Source organism: Lycorma delicatula, chromosome 8, assembly GCF_047948215.1.
Source record: "Lycorma delicatula isolate Av1 chromosome 8, ASM4794821v1, whole genome shotgun sequence".
Taxonomy (NCBI): domain Eukaryota; kingdom Metazoa; phylum Arthropoda; class Insecta; order Hemiptera; family Fulgoridae; genus Lycorma; species Lycorma delicatula.
The window spans coordinates 109,062,713-109,083,344 of NC_134462.1; the positions used below are offsets into that span (position 1 = coordinate 109,062,713).

The following is a 20,632-nucleotide window of genomic DNA, read 5'->3' on the forward strand; positions in this document are numbered from 1 at the left end:
CAGGTATACGGTAGCGACAGACTTATGTCCTTGCCCACCTTCATCATGGACATCTGTTCGCCGTTTAAATTTCCTACACCATACCTGTACACTATCATCACTCATAAAGTTTTCAACATACACTAGGCTCATTCTGCGATGGATTTCAACAGCTCTACATCCTTTGCTTGCAGAAAACGCATCACACTTCACAACGCTCTTGGCAAGAGCTTTGATCATAGCGACCATGTTCAATTGCCTATAGCTCGGCTCAGACTGATGGAGCCAGCAATGGTAGAGATTGTGGTGGGGGGCGGTGTAATCTCACTACGCTCAGACCTGGATTCCACCTTTCTCTTCTTTACTTAGATGCACGATCAGAGGTTGAAAAAAAAACAGCCCTCATATTATTTTGTTTATTGTAAATATACTGAAATTCTTGTTTTTGTTTTCAGGTTCTATATTATTCAACTGGTTTATTCATAAGCTCAGGGTTGTCTGAAGAGATTGCAAAATTTATGACAATTGGCATAGGTGCAATTATGGTAGCAATGACACTTATTGTTATGCCCCTTATGGATAGAATGGGCAGAAGAACTCTTCACCTTTATGGCCTTGGTGGCATGTTTATATTTTCTATATTTATTACAATTTCATTTTTAATAAAAGTAAGTTGATTTTTTTTTTTTTTAGTAAATCCTCTAATTTACTTATCATTTAATTCCACTGTTGATGCTATCAAGAAAAAAAATAAAGTTAAATCTTAGAAAAAAACATAGTGTACTTGTAAACATGATCTGATTTTCCTTGGTTTAAGCATTGGGAAAAATATTTTATTAATTAAGCTTTAGTAAGATCTTTTTTCAGGATTTATTTATATGTAACCTAAATATGTAGATTTTAATTTTTTACTAAATTGAAAGATGAAATGACCACATGAGGTGACCATTTTTTTAATGTTTGATTCGAAGATTGCCCAGAAAAGCCACAAAAAAGTTAAACATTTTTTTCCGAAAACTCTTTTTGCATTTTAACTCTCTTACACCAGTATTACGTATTTCATTTAATTGTACATTACACAAATTTTCCTTGAACACATGTTTTATCATCTCTAGCAAGTTACATGATTGAGATATTTCTTAGTTATAATCAATTTTTACAAATATTTATATATGTAGTATTTTTATTAAACTAATAATATGCCATCATAACAAAAATTTATTGAAACTGACTGGATATAGGCATGTTTTTTATTGTTACAAGTTGTGTATGTTGTGGAATAGTACCTTTTTAACAGTTTAATGAAATACATAATAGTTTATAATTTACTACTTGCTTGCTCTGTCAGCTATTTATAAAAGCAGGTTTTATTTTACTGATAAATCATCTAAGTGATTTTTTAACATCTTGGTAATTCATAATTAAAGATTTCATTAAATTTCAGTACTCAAGTTACTGCTAAACTGATGCTCAGATTATATGTAAGTTCCATCAAAATATGTAAGTTGTAAATATTCATTATTTGCTTTGACTTTTTAAAGCTACTTCTCATCCTAATGCATGGTTAGATCTTGGCTAAGGCATTGAAAAGATAAGTGCAATTGAAAAAGTAGTAAAAAAGTAATAAATAAATAAAAATATATACTGTTAATAAAACACAGGAGTGAAGAATGCAAAATTAACAGCATGAGTGCAACAAGGAACTGCTTCTTGCCACCTAAGTATCCTGTTGCAGTACATTATCCCCTTCACTATGCCATACTACTTTAGACATCCCAGGGTGTTTACTTCCTAAACTTTGATGAGTTTACCAGTGTGTGTAATTAATAGTCTAATAATAATTAAATAAGTACTTAATTAGTTCACATCCTATGCAAAAGAAAAATTGTTTGTTTATCATAAAAGATTAGTTCAACAATTCCCTTGTATATTATTGTCTCACAATTATATTAAGTGGAACTTCATATAATTCAAACACCAATAGTTCAAGCTTTTCATGAATTCAAAGTTTCCTTTTATCTCTCTCTTAAACTGCATAATGCTATATACAAAAATTACCAACAATCCAGCCAAGTGAGATTTTTCTCAAGATTGAAAGAATAGCCTGCATAATTTGGTAAATAATATCTTTATTATTGGAGAATACCAAGATTTTATTGTTTTTTTGTTTACACCTGTAAATACGCAATAAGAAATATCTGTAAAATCTTGAAATTATTTTTTCCTATTAACTTGATAAAATTATTTGAAAAATGATCATTCGTAAAAGTTATTATAGCGAAGAAATATTATATAGTGATAATTTAATATCCATTTCATATAATAAACTGAATTTTACATGAGGAGTTATGATTCATCTTACAATCAACACAGCAATGTAAACAGTGAATAAGAGCAAGTGAAAGTGTACCAAAGAAAGCGAAAATGGTTCCATCTATAGGAATCAGCTACAGTTTTTTGGAATTCTCATCGTATGGTTTTCATAGACAATCTGGAAGATGGTAGGACCATCTACAGGGAATATTTCATTTTATTACTGGACTGATTGAAAGGTACTATTCCGTCTAAACACCCATATCTGGTTAAAATTAGAACAACCCTCGCAATCAGAAATTGAAATTTCATCTTTTGATAAAAACATGCATATAAAATATAGGTCCTACTTCAAGATGTAGAATATGATGTACCACATGAAGTGTCCTCAGTCCTTTACTCTTATATTATTTATTATTGAGATGTCTCAGAAAATCAAAACACTCATTCTTACCCAGTTTGTAAATGACGCAACAGTATTTATACCTGAAGATAACAATTTAAAAGGACTAGAAAATTCTATGTTAGCAGTTTAAAAAATATTTTTCTGGAATTGGATATAACTTTAAATGTAAATAAAACCATTGCATATTGCTTTTCAGGTAGATGTAACATTGCTAATCACCTGGATAGTAAAAAATGTCAGTCAAAAGAAGTTGTAGTTGATAATAGAAGTATTTTTGTTGCACATTGTATAAAATTTCTGGGTGCCTTGTTGTTAGATAAAGTGCCATGGAACAATTAAACTGGTTTCATTTGTAATGTCAAACCGTATTGTTTTGCTTTGATTAATTATAAGCTGAGCTTGTCATCATTATTAAATATTTATTATTCTTATGAATTTTCTCCTCTCAAATATACCTTCTATTACGGTTCCTTCAAAAATAAAGATAAATTTTAGACTATGTAACTAAGCAGAGTAGCTTTAATTTTAATGAAATTTATTGTACTAATTTACTTTTTTTTTAAATTGATAATGTAATATTACTAATAAATAAATATTTTAATTACATTAAATTACCTAGGTGGATTAGATTTTGATATTTGCACTACCCACTAATTTTTGTCTTTCTCTCAGGTTTGAATTAATGAGGTTCACTGTTTTATTTTTTTCTGATTAATCTACATAATTTCTTTTATTGCAACTTGTTTCATTCTAATTACTTTTAGGAGTTCTTCGGATATGTTCAAGAAATGATAGACTGGATGTCATACTTATCAGTCGTATCAACACTCAGTTTCGTAGTATTTTTCGCATTGGGGCCAGGATCAATCCCATGGATGATAACAGCAGAGTTGTTCTCACAAGGACCACGACCTGCTGCGATGTCCATTGCAGTTCTTGTTAACTGGTTAGCGAACTTTGTTGTGGGAATCGGTTTTCCAACTCTACAGGTTTGACACTTATTTTATCTTTACTTATGTTAATTTATTATTTTTATAACTTGTAAATAAATTTATATTTTGTACAAACCCTAACTGTTTGTAATACATACACTTATAATATTAAAAAATATATTTATAGAAGGAAGCAGTATTATTTCATATAGTTAGATTTTTGTCAAAAAATTAGTCTTAGTAATATATAACTGTGTAGTAATGTATAATTGTAATAGCTGTCAGTAATCTTACACAAGATGAAGTCAATCCCAGAAATAGCATTTTCATTATCTATAATAAAAAACCCAAGTTAAAATAATAAGACCTTAAGAAAACAAACTAACATTTACCAAAAGCAACAAAAAACCTTCAAGATCTACTTATAAAAAAAATTATCGCTCTATCTACATTTCAATTGCTAAAACATAAATCGTAAGTCGATTTAAGGGAAGTAGTGAATAAGTACATAAACAGAAGATAAATAAAAAGTATATACCTGTATTTATATTTAATTTGGTTGAACATATAGTCTAGTGTGCTGTAACTAATAGTTATTGAAAATCATACATGAAAACACCAAAATATTCATATCAAGTCTAAATAAAACCTAACAATTTTAATAATAAACTTTTTGAATCCATGAAGTTATTAAAACCAAATATCAAGGTAATGCATTATAATTGAGGGGATAAAAAGCAAAGGGATACAAGTGACATTTTCATAGTTTTGAGAAGAACAGCTCTAAAGTTTGTTGGTTACAATAAATTCTGTGAATTTTTCCATTCCATTTCAGCTTCACTGTTGGAAAGTACCATTCATTATGTATTTTTTAATATAAATTTATTAAGGTACTATGACATTTTAAAAATGTTTTTTTTTTTTTTTTAATTTATTTAAACTACTACATTTACTTCAATCCCTTTGCTTTCAATTAAGGTACCCCTTTGCCACAAAAGGACTTGTGAAAAAGTGATAAGTCTTTCTTCATGATTTTGCCTATTTCTTTGGATTTGATGTGGTAGTGATTTATAGAACTGGTGATGAATTGGAGGAATAAAAGGAAGTGGTTCCATTAGATTTCTATATTTTGGCCCTTTAATACATAAAGAGACCTCATACAGTTGGGTAAGTTGAACTGAAGGTGGTTGTTCAGTTGTTTTTTTTTAATAAATTTGACCAAATGGTGTAACATCATTCAAATTGTTTTTGAAGAAAAAGGTAAAGATGCATTTCCCTGAAAGTGTAACCATTGCATTTTCTTTTTACCTTTTTTATTGTCTTTTACATGAACTGACATAGAACTAAATAACTTAAAATCATTTTGCTTCATCTTAACCACAGAAAATCTTCTGCTTGATTTTGAGACTGTAGAATTCCAGTTATCTGGTAGAAGATTGTTTTTGCCTTTTCAATTACAGCAAAATCCTGTTCATACTCCATAAAAGAGCGGCTGCCAGATACCAAAAATTTGTGATCGACAGATTGAATGTATGTGTTGTTGACCACATACAACCAAAATTTTATTTTATTTTTATTTTGGCCAGCTACATTATCACTGAAGGCTTCTATTTTATTAACTGTTGGTGCAAGGCTGGAGATAAATTTTGAAAGACAAGACATAATTTCTTCAGAGCCTCTGGAACCTTCAACCTTCATATTCTGACCACATAAACATGTATTATTCACTAGGTTATTTGCACAAAAATTGTAAGTCCACAGTTGTCTAAGTAGTAAACTTTACTACATTTTAAAAATGGAGTAGGTAATGTCTTTTGAAGATCAAAGGACAAAGCAACATGGTCTGAAGATTTACTGGCTACATCTTTTGCAATTTTCTTTACTTCCCTTGCGAATTCTGCTTTTCTGAGATGCATTTTTTTTTTTTATGAAGCTGCTTTTCTTTTCTCATTTTCAGGATAATTTGTATGATATTGTTTAGCTTCTCACAAGTAGTACATGTATCACTGTATGGTTTATGGAAACTTAAATTGAAGCAAGTGTTAAAAATATGAATATATCTTTACTAGTGGCATTTGTTGTTTTGCACATAGTAATAAATACAGCTCATACATTTTCTTGACGCTCGGTGAAGAGTCAAGATACTGCCTGTTTGGATTACTCTTTCTTGAGTAATAATAATAACTCTTAAATTTGGGGAATTAATTTACATAATTTTTTATAAATCAACTTGCAATAGAGACAGTTTATTTGCAAGTTCATGCGTACCCCTTTTGTCAGTTTCTATAATGTCATCAACAGATTTCTTCTTTACAGCATTTGAAAAGCATTTATTACTAATATCAAGGATTTTAAGATAAAATTGTTTACAAACCCTGTGACTACTCAATAACACAGTTCACAGTTTTATTATAACAATTATTTTCATTTCGTTGTTTTATAGGAAGAATTTCAATGCATGAGTTTATAAAAGAGGACAGAAGAAATTTAATATCTGTTTTTAACTAAGGAGTGCTGTATTTCTAAAGTATTACACATGTTTAGTCTGTCAATATATAACAGTTATTGGTAAGCCATTTTGTACTGAATTTTGTCAAATGGTTCAACAATTTTGTATCAAGTTAAATTTAATGTTAAGTTATTAGATAACATGAACTCCAACTGTTCAGTCAAAAGATTCAAAGAATATTAAAGAAAAGTCAATCATTGTAGTAGGCCTATTAAACTTTCAAAGTAATATTAAACAGCATATTTTTACATGATTATTTTGTTGGATTTTCATCATACGACATTTAAATTAGAAAACTAATGTTGTTTTAATATTACTCTATAATTTAATACAGGTAATTTGCCAACTAATTACAGTACATAAAATTATAGCCTATAATACACTATAGGCTAATTTTTTACAGACAAAAGCATATACTTAATGTAAAAAAAATATTCAAATAAATGAATTCTTACATTTATTTTCACTAGAATTAGACATTTTATCAGGATCGTCTTTGAAGTAAATAGTAAAATAAGTTTCGTATTAAACAAAAATCCAGATCACAATAGGTCGCAAACCAGATCACAACTAATTCAAGGCAAATAGGAAAGTTGGAATCAGTTGGTAGCAAAGGGATACAAGTGTGCTTGTAACCCTCTGTTTCTACAGAAAAACAAGTTTTGGTAGTAGTTAACATTTTAGAGGTAGATAGCAGCACAGGATAGGAATTCAGTTATATCTGTTTGCCACAGACATTTTGGTAATTTCTAGTTGTCAGTAATGCACTTATCTCTATTTTCACAAATTTGCACTTGTTCCCCTTTGCATCTCATCCCCGCAATTGTTACAGTAAAATCTGAGAATTGTTTTGATATATGACATATATTACAGAATTTAACAGCTGATTATGAAAATGTGAATTTAAAATAAAAATATAAAGTATTTTTATATATTATTTTATAAAAATGGATGTTACAATTACTGGAATAGTTTATAAAATTTGTTAAAAATGACCTCCTCCAACATCAATACAACACTGCACATTTCAGTTTGTTTTCAAACACTAACCAGCTGATGTACTGGAATGTCCCGCACATATACCGTTATTGCAGTTTTTAGTTCATCAATCATGCATGGTCCATTGCGATACACTTCTTGTTTTGCTACCTCCCATAGAAAGTAATCTGGGGAAGTCAGATCAGGCAATCATGCAGGTCACAATCCCTCAAAATGATCATTCACCAAAGACATTTTGAAAAATGTAATTGACCTGTTAACTGTGTGTGCTGTGGCACCATATTATTGGAACCAACCGTGATTGATTTCCACTTCTGTTATCTAATGAATTTCACTTCTGACTAATGAAGTTTGTTAAAACAGCACATTAACGATCACTATTAACTGTATTTTCAAAAAAAAATTCAACCCACAATGTGCGTTTTGCTCATACTGACCTAGACTACAATTGTCGCTTCATGTAAAGATTGTTCATGTAATTCATGGGGGTTAGTTGCCAACTGCAGTCATCTATTTTGTGAATTAATATACCCTCCTAGATGAAACCACACTTCATCCTTAAAAAACATAGTGTCAAGGATACCTATGCAATTTTGGTTATTAAAAAGTTTAAATCATTGTTAACAATTTAGTCTTTTGGCATCAGCTGTAGGTTTTAGTTCTTGAATGCACTATATTGTAGGGGAAAAGTCTCAGTTATTTTCTTACAGCTTTATGTGCGGTAGCAAGTCCGATATCTTGCTGCTGTGCTAACTGCGTAAGTTAGCACTAACTGCGTAAGTCAATGCGTAATTGACTTTGATGGACTCTTGGCCATAGCATCCGAAATAACAAGCCGCTTTCATTTAGTTTAGGTGATCATCTACTTCAGTCAGCATCTACAGCAGAGCCTTTTGTATGAAATTTTTTGATAAGAGTTCTAGCTACATTGCAGTGAGGAACAGGAGTATTTGAAAACTTTTCAGGAAATTTGTGGTTCACTAAATCAGTATACTTTCACCTTCACAAAAGACGTGTTCAGTGAGAAAAATGCATTTCTCTATTAAAAGAACCATTATGTTTCTCGCAATTATTGATTCCAATAAACAAAACTAAACGAAGCATGTTCAGTCATAATTGAACAACTGACATCTTGGTTTATTACTGAGCAACCAACCTAATGTGAAAGAACAGAATGCACCACATAATTCTAAAGCATACTGCACAGAACTTTCTCAATGTACTACTGTATAACGGTTGTTTTATTAACTGCACAATGTTTGTGTAGTAAAATCCCAAACTTTGTAAACTGAGATATTTAAAATATTAAAAGAAGCATTTTGAAATGAAGTTCAAGCTTTCTTTAATTTATTAATCTTTCTTCAGGCTTACCGTCAACATTTAGTGGGCATTTTTCACCATGAATATTTTACGTAAGGCAAGACAGTGACTAAAGAATACTATTATTTTTAAATGTCTTCATGAGGCTATGGGAAAATAATATAATTTTGTGAAGAAACTAATATAATTACAGATAATGAATTGATTAGCTGTACAAAAAACTTTAATGAAACAGTGAAATAATTAATAGAGTTTTCAGAAAACGAACACAACATAACCTTACTTTCCATTGAAAAAACATATCACATTTGTTCATAAAAAAATAAATACATAAAAAAACCAGACTTAGGCAAAAAATAAATCAAAAGTGACTCCAAACCAAAAGATAAACTATGTATAAATAATATATATTTTTTTAAATACATTAAGAAGAATGCAAATATATATATTACACATAATTATACTCATGTATTAATAAAAACACTAATAAAATAATTTACATTTATAACACTAAAAATTAATTTATCTTCAAATAGTTAATAATTTAGAAAAATGTTTTAATTGTAAAATTATGTTACAAGATAAATTTAATAATAATGGCATTTATAAAATTAATTTTAATGATAGTAAAGATATATTTCTTGGTAACATTAACAGGCTTTTTTTAATATTTAAGAGCATATAACAATAAGAGAAAGGATTTCTACTCTAAATAAACACAATAACAATTGTAAAAACAATTAAGAGTTATTAGAAATTGCTAATAATAATAATAATAATTAAAAACTGGAATATTTAAGTAAAAAACATTAAACTTACAAATATAAATATACATACATGCATGAACAGGTAAATTTTGAAAATAATGAATTTTTTAAATTGGCACCCATGTAACTGACTTAGTTATTACCAGTTTTAATTCAGTTTTAATCTACAAACATCTAAATATAATTTCTATTGCAGTACCATGATTAATCATGAATTATCATAATCATAAAGTACTGGAAGACCAATTTACAAAATGCTTCTTAAAAATACCTGAAATTTTCTCATGAACTCTTCCACTTAAAAGTTTTCTTAGTTTATATGATTAATACAAAAATAAATAAATTCTTGAAAATAATAAAACTTAAAAAAAATGAAAATTTCCAATTATAAAATATATATAAAATTTTGCAATGACAAATTGAATGGATTAAAAACTTCTTTCACAATGTTTTCAGTTGTCGTTAAGATCATCTTCAGCGACTGACGCTGTTTTTGTGCTGATGTCAATAGTCCTGATAGTATTCTTTTTTATAGTTAGATGAACATGTATTTAGAATATAGTCAAAAAGCATTTTACAAGGGTGAATCAAATTTAAACGGTAATTTTGCTATTCTACGCAGCAAGCAGTTCCGAGCTGGGCGGTGAAGTGAGAGGTTAATGTTCAGTGTGTTAAAAAGGGTATACCAGCTTGATTAGCTCCTCCGTTTTGTTCTATCGTCAGTACAGCCAAGAATCAGCAAGAGGTTTTGTCGTCTGTTGCACAACATATAATCATAAGGTTTTTAACTAATGAAGGCATTAAACCTACAGAAATTTTAACTCATTTAAAATGAGTTAAAATGTTTTATTTTTTTGCAGTTTGGGGACGCTATATATCCCAAAACCAAGTGTGTACATGAGGGCCAGACAGTTTAAGGGTAGGCAAGAAAGTGCAGAAAATGGAAGTCATGATGGACACCCAAGGTCAAGTCTCACAGCTGTCAACATCCATGTCATTCGAGAGCTTACTTAAGAACTTAACCTCGGTTTCCAAGGTTGTTGATTGACAATTAAAAACAGATCAGGTTGGAGATTTATGAGAGACTTATGAATCTGTTTCAGCAAGAAGGGGATGATTTTTTGAGATGCATCGTCACATGTGATGAAACATGGATCTTTCATTAAACTCTGGAGTCAAAAATAGTCAGTAAGGAGTGGTGAAGGAAGGATAAGCACTGCCCAGTGAAGACCAAAATCAGTCTGTCAGCCGGAAAAGTTCTTGCAACAATTTTTTTTTGACTAAAGGGAAATTTTGCTCATTGATTTTTTCCACAATCAATGAACAGTGAATGCAACTTACTATTGCCAGCTACTACAGTGAACAAAAGCCGGGGTATGCCATCAGAGATGTCATCCTTCTCCATTACAATGCCAGGCCGCACACCACAATTTCGACAAGGGAAAATTTGGAAAAAATGTACTGGAAAACCCTCGACCACCCCCCCCTACAGTCCAGACTTGCCCCCTGTGACTATCTTTTGTTTGCCTGAAGGGGAACAATCTGAAAACAATGAAGATGTCGAGGAGCGCTTGCACAATTGGTTGACAACTTGTCCTCAAACCTTTTATGAACAAGGAATATTCAAGCTTCCAAATCGTTGACAAAAGTGTGTAGATCATGCAGGAAACTATATAGAGAAAAGTTGAAGGTATCAATTGTATATATTATTAATCAATAAATTTATTAAGAAAAATTACCATTTTTATTTGATTTACCCTGGTAGATCTAAATTGTGTCTGGAGTGTGATTAATTTATCATTCTTTTGTGTATGTCAAGAATATCAAGGTTGCCAGTGTTGGTGTACTTATAATTTGTTTCTATGAGATGGTTGACAAGTATTAATTCAATGTTTGACTTTTAAGTGTTCATTGGTATATTTGTATGAAAATGCATCCTGTATGACCGATACAGATTATTATACAGTTGAAACAATTAAGTTTATATGTTCTAATGACATTGTGTTTGTTTCATGATTATGTTTTTATGTGAAAGAATCCTTTTTTTCTAAAGACTAAATTCTATCCAGACTTATAAAAATCAATGAATTAATTTTTCTGAGTCTTTATATATGTTAAAGAAAAATATACTGAAAGATTTCTGTAATAATAAGTTATAATAGTAAAACACTTAATGCTAATAATAGGTCGAAAGGGTGAGATATAAATTAGAATTTCCATGTCAAGAAAACCCTTAAATTGAAAGAAACTTGGAAATAGAAATAGTGAAATAAAATTAATTTTAACAATCTGTATAGAGCTATTTTCTGAATTTTTAGTTTCATCAATATGAAATATGGAATTCATGTAAGACAGCTAAATTTGTTAGAAGCAGTTACGTGAGAAAATTTTAATTTGCTAGTGAGAGGAATTATTTTCACTAGAGAATGTTCTAAATTAAGACATTTACTTTTAAAATATTTAACTTTGATGACTGATATACAGTTTGTATTTTAATCACAGCATAAATTATATTAGCTTTATTCATTTTTAATATTTTTTTTTATTATAGACTACCTTGGAAAACTACACATTCCTCCCGTTTAGCGTTTTCCTTGCTATCTTTTGGATCTTTACGTATAAAAAGGTTCCAGAAACGAAAAATAAAACATTCGAAGAAATTTTAGCATTATTCCGGCATAACAATGGCAGGTAAGAATGCTTCATTTTTTAGCATGATTAAATTAGAAGATATTTGCACCAGTTTAATAATTTCTGAAAAAATAATTTAATTGCACAATTTATTTAAACACGCATAATATCTATCTCTGTAACAATTTTGATTTTGAATTAATTTGAGATATTAGACATTTTGTAAATGCTGTTGATCAATTGTTGATTTATTTTAGTTTAGTATTAGTATATTCCTGTTATTTTCTTTGTTTTAAAAAAATGCTGGGGCTTATTTATATACCAAATATAAAAAAAACTGAGGTGATAAAAGACGATGTTATCCTCTGAAAAATTCTCATGAAGGGATGTATGAGGAAACTGGTTTTAAATGCCTACCTACCTTTAAAGAAATTGCTTTTTGTTTTATAATATTATAAGACAGATTTTTTTTTATCAGAATTATTTTATTTAAATGCCTTCATTTATTTTGGAATTGTTATTAATCTTTTTTGTATTTAAACATTTTTTATTCATATTCATTTTTAAAATACTGATTTAGTATTACCAAATTTTTGTTGATATATATATATATATATATAATTGTATCTTAATTTATTTACAGTTCTGTCAGTTTAATGTCATTTAACACATTGACTACAGATCATATGCCACCTTGTATAATTGCAAAAGAACTGCTTGCAGAGGGCAACATAGATTGAAAAATAGACTGAGGCAGTAAACAGTATCATTTGATTACTTGTAATGCACAGAATAAAAGTAAGGAGTGACAGTTTGGAAACTGAAGGCTGTAAAATTAGTTGTTGATGGCATATGCTTAAACATCAGTTCCACAAATTTAGTTAAACATTACTAATTGTAGTTTTCCTGTATGTAATACTGTATGCTCCATACAATAACTAAAATTATCACTTAGTGGTAATGATCATCTCAACTGATGACGAGTTCAAAATGTCTTATGTAATTAAAATGTCAGTTTTAATTGAAATTATCAAAACCCTATTTGTTGCTTACCCTCTATAATCAATATTATTTAAAATTTCAACTTTGAAAATTTTGGTGTACTTCAAAAATATCCTAGTTGAGTCTATGATTTGTTTTGTTTTCCTTATGCTGATATTTATTTAAATTTATGAATATATTGTTGGTTTTTTGTTTTTGTTTTTTTAATTTATGAGGTGACTATTGTCATCTATCAAACTAACCTGACAAAAATTAAAAAAACTTGATAGATAATAATAAAAATGTAAGGTAATAAAAGTTTTTGAATGATTTATTTTTTACCCTGTGTGTTTGTGTATATGTTAAGTTCACAACCAACCTTAAGAATAACAATCATCCCACACTAGGCTTATGAGGAGAGAATTGGTTTTATATTCTCCTTTGCCTTCTTTGCAGTCAAGTATACCAGTATGTCAACTAACTGAAATTCAGATAATATTCAGCCTTACAATTAACATCTTCATTCTGTTCACTGTAGTGACTAGTTTATTGTAAACATCATTATTCTTAGAGAAAACAGACTGATGCCTCCTGTACATTATGTACTTTAACATGCTTCACAGCATAAGAAAGGCTAGATAGTGTAAAGCAATATGTAGTGTACCCTTTTCCGTGAACTATGCATTACTACTTCATTTCAGCAGGGATATTACAAAACCTGTAGTAATAACATTTATTCCGTGTTTTAATTCTGTTATATTTCTTTCACATTTAATACCATGTAAATTTTAAGATGATTTTTGGGGGTTTTCTAACAATCTCTAGCTGTTTCTTTTTATTAAAAAATCTACAGTTATGAAGGATGAAATAAATTTTCTAAAATTATTTTTAAAAAAACAGCTGAAGGAGTGGTTATTATAATTTCAAGCCTGCAGTCAATGTGTTAATCTCTCGTGTTATTTAGTTTATAAATAAAATTACTTTATACTCTTACATGTTTGAAATTAATCAAACAATGTTACCGTGTAATAATTGCTAATTCTTATCAGACTCTAAACCATGTATGAATAAGTCTCTGTTATCAATTGCTGTAATTTTGTTTTGGCTCATTAGTTGATGACTAATCATGGTGTCGGCTACTCAATCTAATCAACTGGTTCAGCTTTATTCCTAAACTCAGTATTGTCAGACGGTTACTTTTGCTTTTATTGCTTGAATGTAACTCTAGAAGGTTTGATAACTTGGCTATTTATTCTGTGCTAAAGAAAAGTGATGAATTATACAAGGTTTTAATCTTCTTCTATACCTTTATGCCTTCTGTGTTCTGTTGGGAAAACGTATCTTTTAGCAATGTGTTTTGTCGTTGTTATATCTTCTATCTGTTCTGTTAATGATTAGAAAAATAATTCAGTTTGCTATTTATTATTAAACTTCTGTCTTTGAGCTGTATTTTCTCAGAAAAAGGAAAACAGCTTATTTTCAAAAATTGTTTACAGAAATTTTTACTTAAAATCTAAATTTAAAGTGCTGTTTTGATGTTACACAATCACATGAAAAAACAAAATTAAGAAAAAGAAAAACTAAATAAATTAAAAAAAAAAATAATAGAAAATATTAACTGGCAAATAAACAGTAGATACAAAAGCAAATAAACAGTAGATACAAAATGCTATAAAACAGCTACAGTTACTGTCCAGACTGAATTGGGGGTTTAAAATGTTTAAATGTTTTTAATCCAAATTTATGCTTTCTGTAAGGATTATCTAAAATTACAGTTGTTTGTATTAGAAGAGTTGTTTTATAAAATTTACTAAGTATAATTTATTAGTTAATTACTATTTTTGATTACTATATCTATTATTTTTTAATTTATTTATTGACTTTTTATTTTGAATTTTTAGTTTTTCTACAGTTTCCATGATGATTGTTAGTAATCAAAATGGCCATCTAAGTTTAGATTTTAAGTTAATGATTTTTGAACATAATCTTGTTAACCAGTTTATTTCAGTAATCATTTAATGTAGCCCTTTATGTATATTATCTATTTTCCCATGTATAACATTTTCTGTTTCTTGATCTATTGAAAAGCCATCTTTGTTTTCAATATTATATCAGCTTATAAACTTACTGATTTATCTTTCCCAATTATATGTATAATATTTTGTTGTGAATTAAAAAAAAAAATTACATATATATATAATATATATTCTTGTTAAATCATTTCTATGAAAATAAGTTTTGTCTATTTTTCTATTTTTCATGAATGTATTCTTTATAATGTGTGCGCTATATATTTTTATAATAATGATTTGTTAAGTCTTTTATAATTTTTAAAAAATGTTATAAATATCAAAAAGAATGTTATATTTTAAAAAAAGAAAAGATTTTTAACTAAAATAGAATAGTATAAAATTATATTTTTATTGCTAAATTATAATCCATGTTTACTAGGCAAATAATCTTGTTTAGTTTATTGTAGTTTGTTTGTACAGACAGCATATTCGTGTTAATTTAGATTTCCCTATTTAAACACACTAACTAGCACCCAGTATTATCTATGTACATTATTTATTCATTCCCAGCAAAATTCGCTGTTCCAAAAGTAAAATATTTAGTAAAAATCCTATGAGTTTATCAATGTTAATATTACTGAACTGAAAAGCACTTTGTATTTATTGTTAGATCAAGTTGCTAAGAAAGGCATGGTTTACAGTAATTTATTGCTGCAGTTTTAATATGCTAGTTTTTTTATTGAAATTTTTTGGTAAGTTTTCTGTCCATTTGCTCAAATTATAATTTGATTTGGTGTGATGAGAATTTTTTTAATGTATATATTATTATTACTATGTGTGTGTGATTAATAGAATGACTGAAATCAGAAATTATAATAATTATATAGATCACAGTAATTGTTTTTTCTCTTGTTCTATATATATATTGTATAAATTGTACTGAAATAGTTTTTAACAAAGTAAAATTATCTTGCTTTAGCAATAATTTTTCATTTAACTTAGATTTGTGAGACCTTAAAATGAGATTACAGTGCTGACATAATTTGCATATAATGTAAAAAAAAAAAATATATTACAGGTTTTGTATATTGTCAATGCGGTTTCTTTTGCTTTTTCTTACTCTTTTTTTAGTGTTGAACAAACTACAGAATTCAATTTGAAAATTATGTCTGTGATACCTTACTAGTGAAAATTAAGTTAAATCTTTAAATAGAAAACATGTAGAAAATGTTTAATAACTAAACAAAAATTGAAGCATTTTTAAGTAATTTTTTAAATTGAAATTAAATTTAACTGAGTGGTTCTTCTAACCACATTTTTCTTCCATTTTCAAAGAGTACCTCAACTCCCCTGGTTTATATCCATTAAAATCTGTTGAAAAAGTTAGTATTTACTAATTAAAAGGATGGTTCAAAGTATTAAGAATAGTTTAAATATTAATTTTATGAATGTTAATTACCATGTTAAAATTGAACTTTTAGAAAGCTACATCAGATCGGCAGTTTTGTAGAGTTGAAGGAAATGAAATTAAATGGATTGCGATGCAGTTTTCTTTTGGCCTAATAACGTTATTAATTAAAGTTACTCAAACAGGGGAATTCAGTGATTAATAAGGTTGAAAAATATTTGATTAAAAATGTAATATATTTACACAGAACTATTCAATCAAAAATTTTTTTTTTTTTTTAAATTTAGTATTATAACTTAAAACAGTAGTTATATATCACAGTTCATTCATCACTCATTATTATATGCATATATTTATTTATTGTATAAAATCAATTTTACATAAATTAGTTTGTCAGATGTAGTCAAATTTTTGCATTTAGATGATTTATTACAGCTGGTTTTTTTTTTTTTTTTTTTTTTTTTTTTTTTTTTTTTTTTTTTAATTAAACTTTCTACATACATTTTAAAAATCTCTACATATCAGACAGAAGCTTTGTCTTCCATACTGGAAAATATTGTTAGAAATGACATTATTTCATGTTTTCCTTCTACTGTTAGTAATCTTGTATTTTTTTTTACTGATTTTGTAGTTTTTTTTTCAAAAGATATTGTATTTTTTCCATAAATTGAACAGGTTAACCATGTTATTGTTTACATGACTGTATTTTTAGTAAAGGTTGTTACTTCCATTTTGATAAGTCTTTTTCAAATTCCTGGGTATTCTGTGTTTGTTTTCATTGAATTTACATATCATTTTTTGTACCTCACTAATGCTGTATTTATTGGTTATGTATGCCATGCTGACAGGTTTTTTTTTCTAATTGTGGAGGAATTTACTTACTGACACTCATAACAACCGTGTCAGACTTAACAGCTTCTACTAGGTGTTACTTAGAGCATATGTATGGCTCTGCATACCAACTAAACCTCCACCCTGCCATCCTCCTACCCAGTACAGTCGTAAAGCGTTATTTTAGGAAAAAGCAGCTAAATCTTCTGTTATTGCAGCTAGATGTCATTGCCATGCTCAGGGCCATCAGTGGAGGGAATACTACCTACATCCTCAAGTCAGGATGATCTCTGCAAATCAGGACCCACCAGACACTTCACAGGTAGCCTATACCCTGACCCAGCACCACATCAGTAGGCTGTCCCTCTCTTGTTGGCATTTTCTAGGACTCCTAGTATGGCCATGACCACATCAGACCGGTCAGCAACTGCCTGCCAATTTCTGGCTGATACAAGTTTAGCCATTGCAAACATTTTTGTTGGCCCAAGAATGTTTGCAAGTTAGCTTTGCAAGAATGTTTTCTAGTTAGCTATCAATGTATTCCTTTCAGAGATTAAGCGAGGAAACTAAAAAACACATGCAGTGCAATCTCCTCTGTTTGTACACAACTGGACAAATGTTAGTGTTCTCCAGGCCGAATCTAAAGAGGTAGATCCTGAACCCCCTTTAACCAGATAGATACTGGATTAGGACACAGCTTATTTCTCTGAGATTCCTGGATAATCACACTACAACTGTCCAGTGCCTATGCTATTCAGCAATGAGGGAGGTCCTGAGCCACCCCACCTCAAGGTGATGGTCTTTGGGTAATCCTACAACTTTCTATACCTTTAGAAGCATATATTTCTAATGATCGATGTATTACTTAGATAAATCTATGTCATAAAATTATTTACCTCCATTATTTACTAATTAACCATTACTAATCGGGTTAAAATATTTTGCGGTATAGTAATTTGTACGTGCATATTCTAAAATATGCATTAGAGTAATAAGATATTATTTTTCATGATTAATTGCTGTTTTGATCTTGGGTAAGAAAGTTGCAACCTTTACAACCCAATGGTTTCATCATACCTGCAACATTTCAAAAAGTAGCGTATTGAAAATTGAATTTAGGTAGATTTAAAACCCCACAGAGTTCAGTTATGAAATGGGTGCTACACTGGCCTCCTAAGTTTTGCAGGTGGAAATAATGAACCCAAACTGATTCCTTTGTTGCTGATCGAAACAAGAAGAGTTAAGGACAAGAAATGGAGGAGTTTAAAAGGGAATAATCAAAACTCACAGAAGCAGTACTTGTTATTGATACTATATGATACTTATTATTGATACTTCAATAAAAGTACTTGTTATTAATACTATATGATCAGATTAATCATACAGATTCTTAGAATTTTTTTTAACAATTAAAATGTTATTATTAACAACATGTTATTATTACCATGAGGCATGACAAAGATGTGACATTTTCTTATCTTTCAGGTTTGTTCATTTCTATTTAAGTTAATCTTACAACAATTTCTTTACAACTTTCTCAGTTTGCTGTCCTGAAAAGAAATAAATAAAACATTACGATAGAACTTTACAGAAAAAATTTTAATTTTTGTAGAAGTTTTTGTTCTATAAATTCTACCTTTCTTGATATAAAAAAAATTGCTTTTTCTGGTCACGATTTCTAAGTGTAGAGATGAAGCTTCAGTCCGACTGATGGGTACTTTTATTATGTTGATTTTGTTATTAAGGAAGTGATATAGTAAGTAGCTTATGCATAAACGTTTTTCATAGAATATCTGTAAGATCTATATTAAAATCAAGCTTGTTATTCTGTACTTTCAAAATGATTTATTTTACAACCTATGATCGATGGCTATATAGAGATCAGTGGTAAGATTTTTTCATTATAATTAATTATTAGAATATTATTTATGATTATTACAAAGTTTATTCTAATATACTCATATAATTACGTATAAAATTATTTTATAGCATAGCTTATTAATTTAAGTAGAGCTAATTTGATTGAATGATTTTTAATACTCGCACTGTAGTTATGATTGCCCTGCTTGTTAATGCAATAATTTTTTCTTTTTTTTATATTAATTGCAATTTAGGGGCAGCCTGCGTGACAGTAGACTTTATGGGTAAGTGGCTACTTTGCATTATAGGTGCATGATTTATTGTATTTGATGCATTTCGCTTTTATTATAAAATAATTCAATTTATCAGGGAAAATATAAATTTTGGCCTTTTATTATTTTTTCTTTTATTTATTATTGTATTTTACCAGAAATCATATCATTTATAACTGATATTATCGTATTGATAAACTAATTATTTACATTTAAATAAGTGTATACACACATAATGTATTTACTGCTTTCATCTTTGTGTTATTTCTTACTTTTATGTTTTTACTTTCTTGTACGAAGTAAAGGAAGTATTGTAATCGTGAAAAATTTCAGTTTTCAAATTTGAACAGAAATATCCATTTTGACTTGTTTAGCGTTTTATTTAGTATTTAACATACGTATGTATCTCGCATAACTCAAAAACAATTGACCGTAGAATGTTGAAATTTTGTATTTAGGACTGTTATAACCTCCCCTTTTTTGCACCTCCCCTTTTCATTGCAATCGACTGGACCAAAAAAGCCTAAAATCCAAAACATTTGGATTTTCTTAACTGCACTCTTATTTTTTCTTAACTGCATTAATAAGCCGTCATTGAGAGCTTTTTAACAATATATCATAAGTGGTAGTTATTTTCATTGGTTCCAGAGTTATAGCCAAATAAAATTTTAATTAATGAAATATTTGGTTGTTACAAGGGGGAAGGCACATCAGTTCCAATCCAACTTCATATATATATATATATATATTTTATTTTAACTTTTTTTTTAATTTAGATATATAATGATTTATTAATAATTATTATCCTCAAAAAAAAAAAAATTAATAATAAATAATAATTCAATAATAATATACAAAAAATTTGAAGTTACCAGTGAAATAAAATTTGATGTACTTTTCATTTTAATTCAAAAATGTTTACAATCAGAGGTTAGTAATTATTAATAAATCAATACATTATTTAAATTAAAAAAAATTTTAAAAAGATATATGTATATGAAATTGGATTCGAACTGATGTATACATGGTGTCAGATCTGACACGTTCTCACTTACACCATATATCTACTCGAGTGACGTGAAACAAAATGACGATATAAACTAATATAAAATAATGATATGGACACCACAAAAAAATGTTATGCAAAATGTGGTATCCACCTCAGTGCAATTGTATAACTGTCCACTCTATTAAATAATTAGAGAATCACATTTCAATTTCAAATGAAATAAGTTTAAATGAAATGCAGCAAAAAATGTGTATATGTAATTTAATAGGCGTACAAGGAAGTTATATGGTGTCCAAATCTACTTTTTTCTTTTATTTTAAGAAGTTTCTTGATAAAATAATTTCAAATATAAAATAGGCTTCCCTTTCATCTTTTGTTATTAGTTTTATACACCCTGTGAATA

The 20,632-nt window shown here is 28.6% G+C and overlaps 1 protein-coding gene across 4 annotated transcripts in view; it reads left to right on the forward strand.

Moving 5' to 3' along the window:
• The window catches only part of Glut1 (Glucose transporter 1), a 205,386-nt gene that overhangs the window by 177,828 nt on the left and 6,926 nt on the right, over positions 1 to 20,632 (forward strand). For 3 of the 4 annotated variants that reach the window (XM_075372491.1, XM_075372493.1, XM_075372489.1), the window contains 4 exons: positions 435 to 647; positions 3,463 to 3,687; positions 11,777 to 11,916; positions 19,203 to 19,232. In XM_075372491.1, coding sequence (XP_075228606.1) covers positions 435 to 647; positions 3,463 to 3,687; positions 11,777 to 11,916; positions 19,203 to 19,232 — 608 coding nt within the window. The remainder of the gene's footprint in view (positions 1 to 434; positions 648 to 3,462; positions 3,688 to 11,776; positions 11,917 to 19,202; positions 19,233 to 20,632) is intronic. The other variant, XM_075372490.1, reaches the window with a different exon arrangement.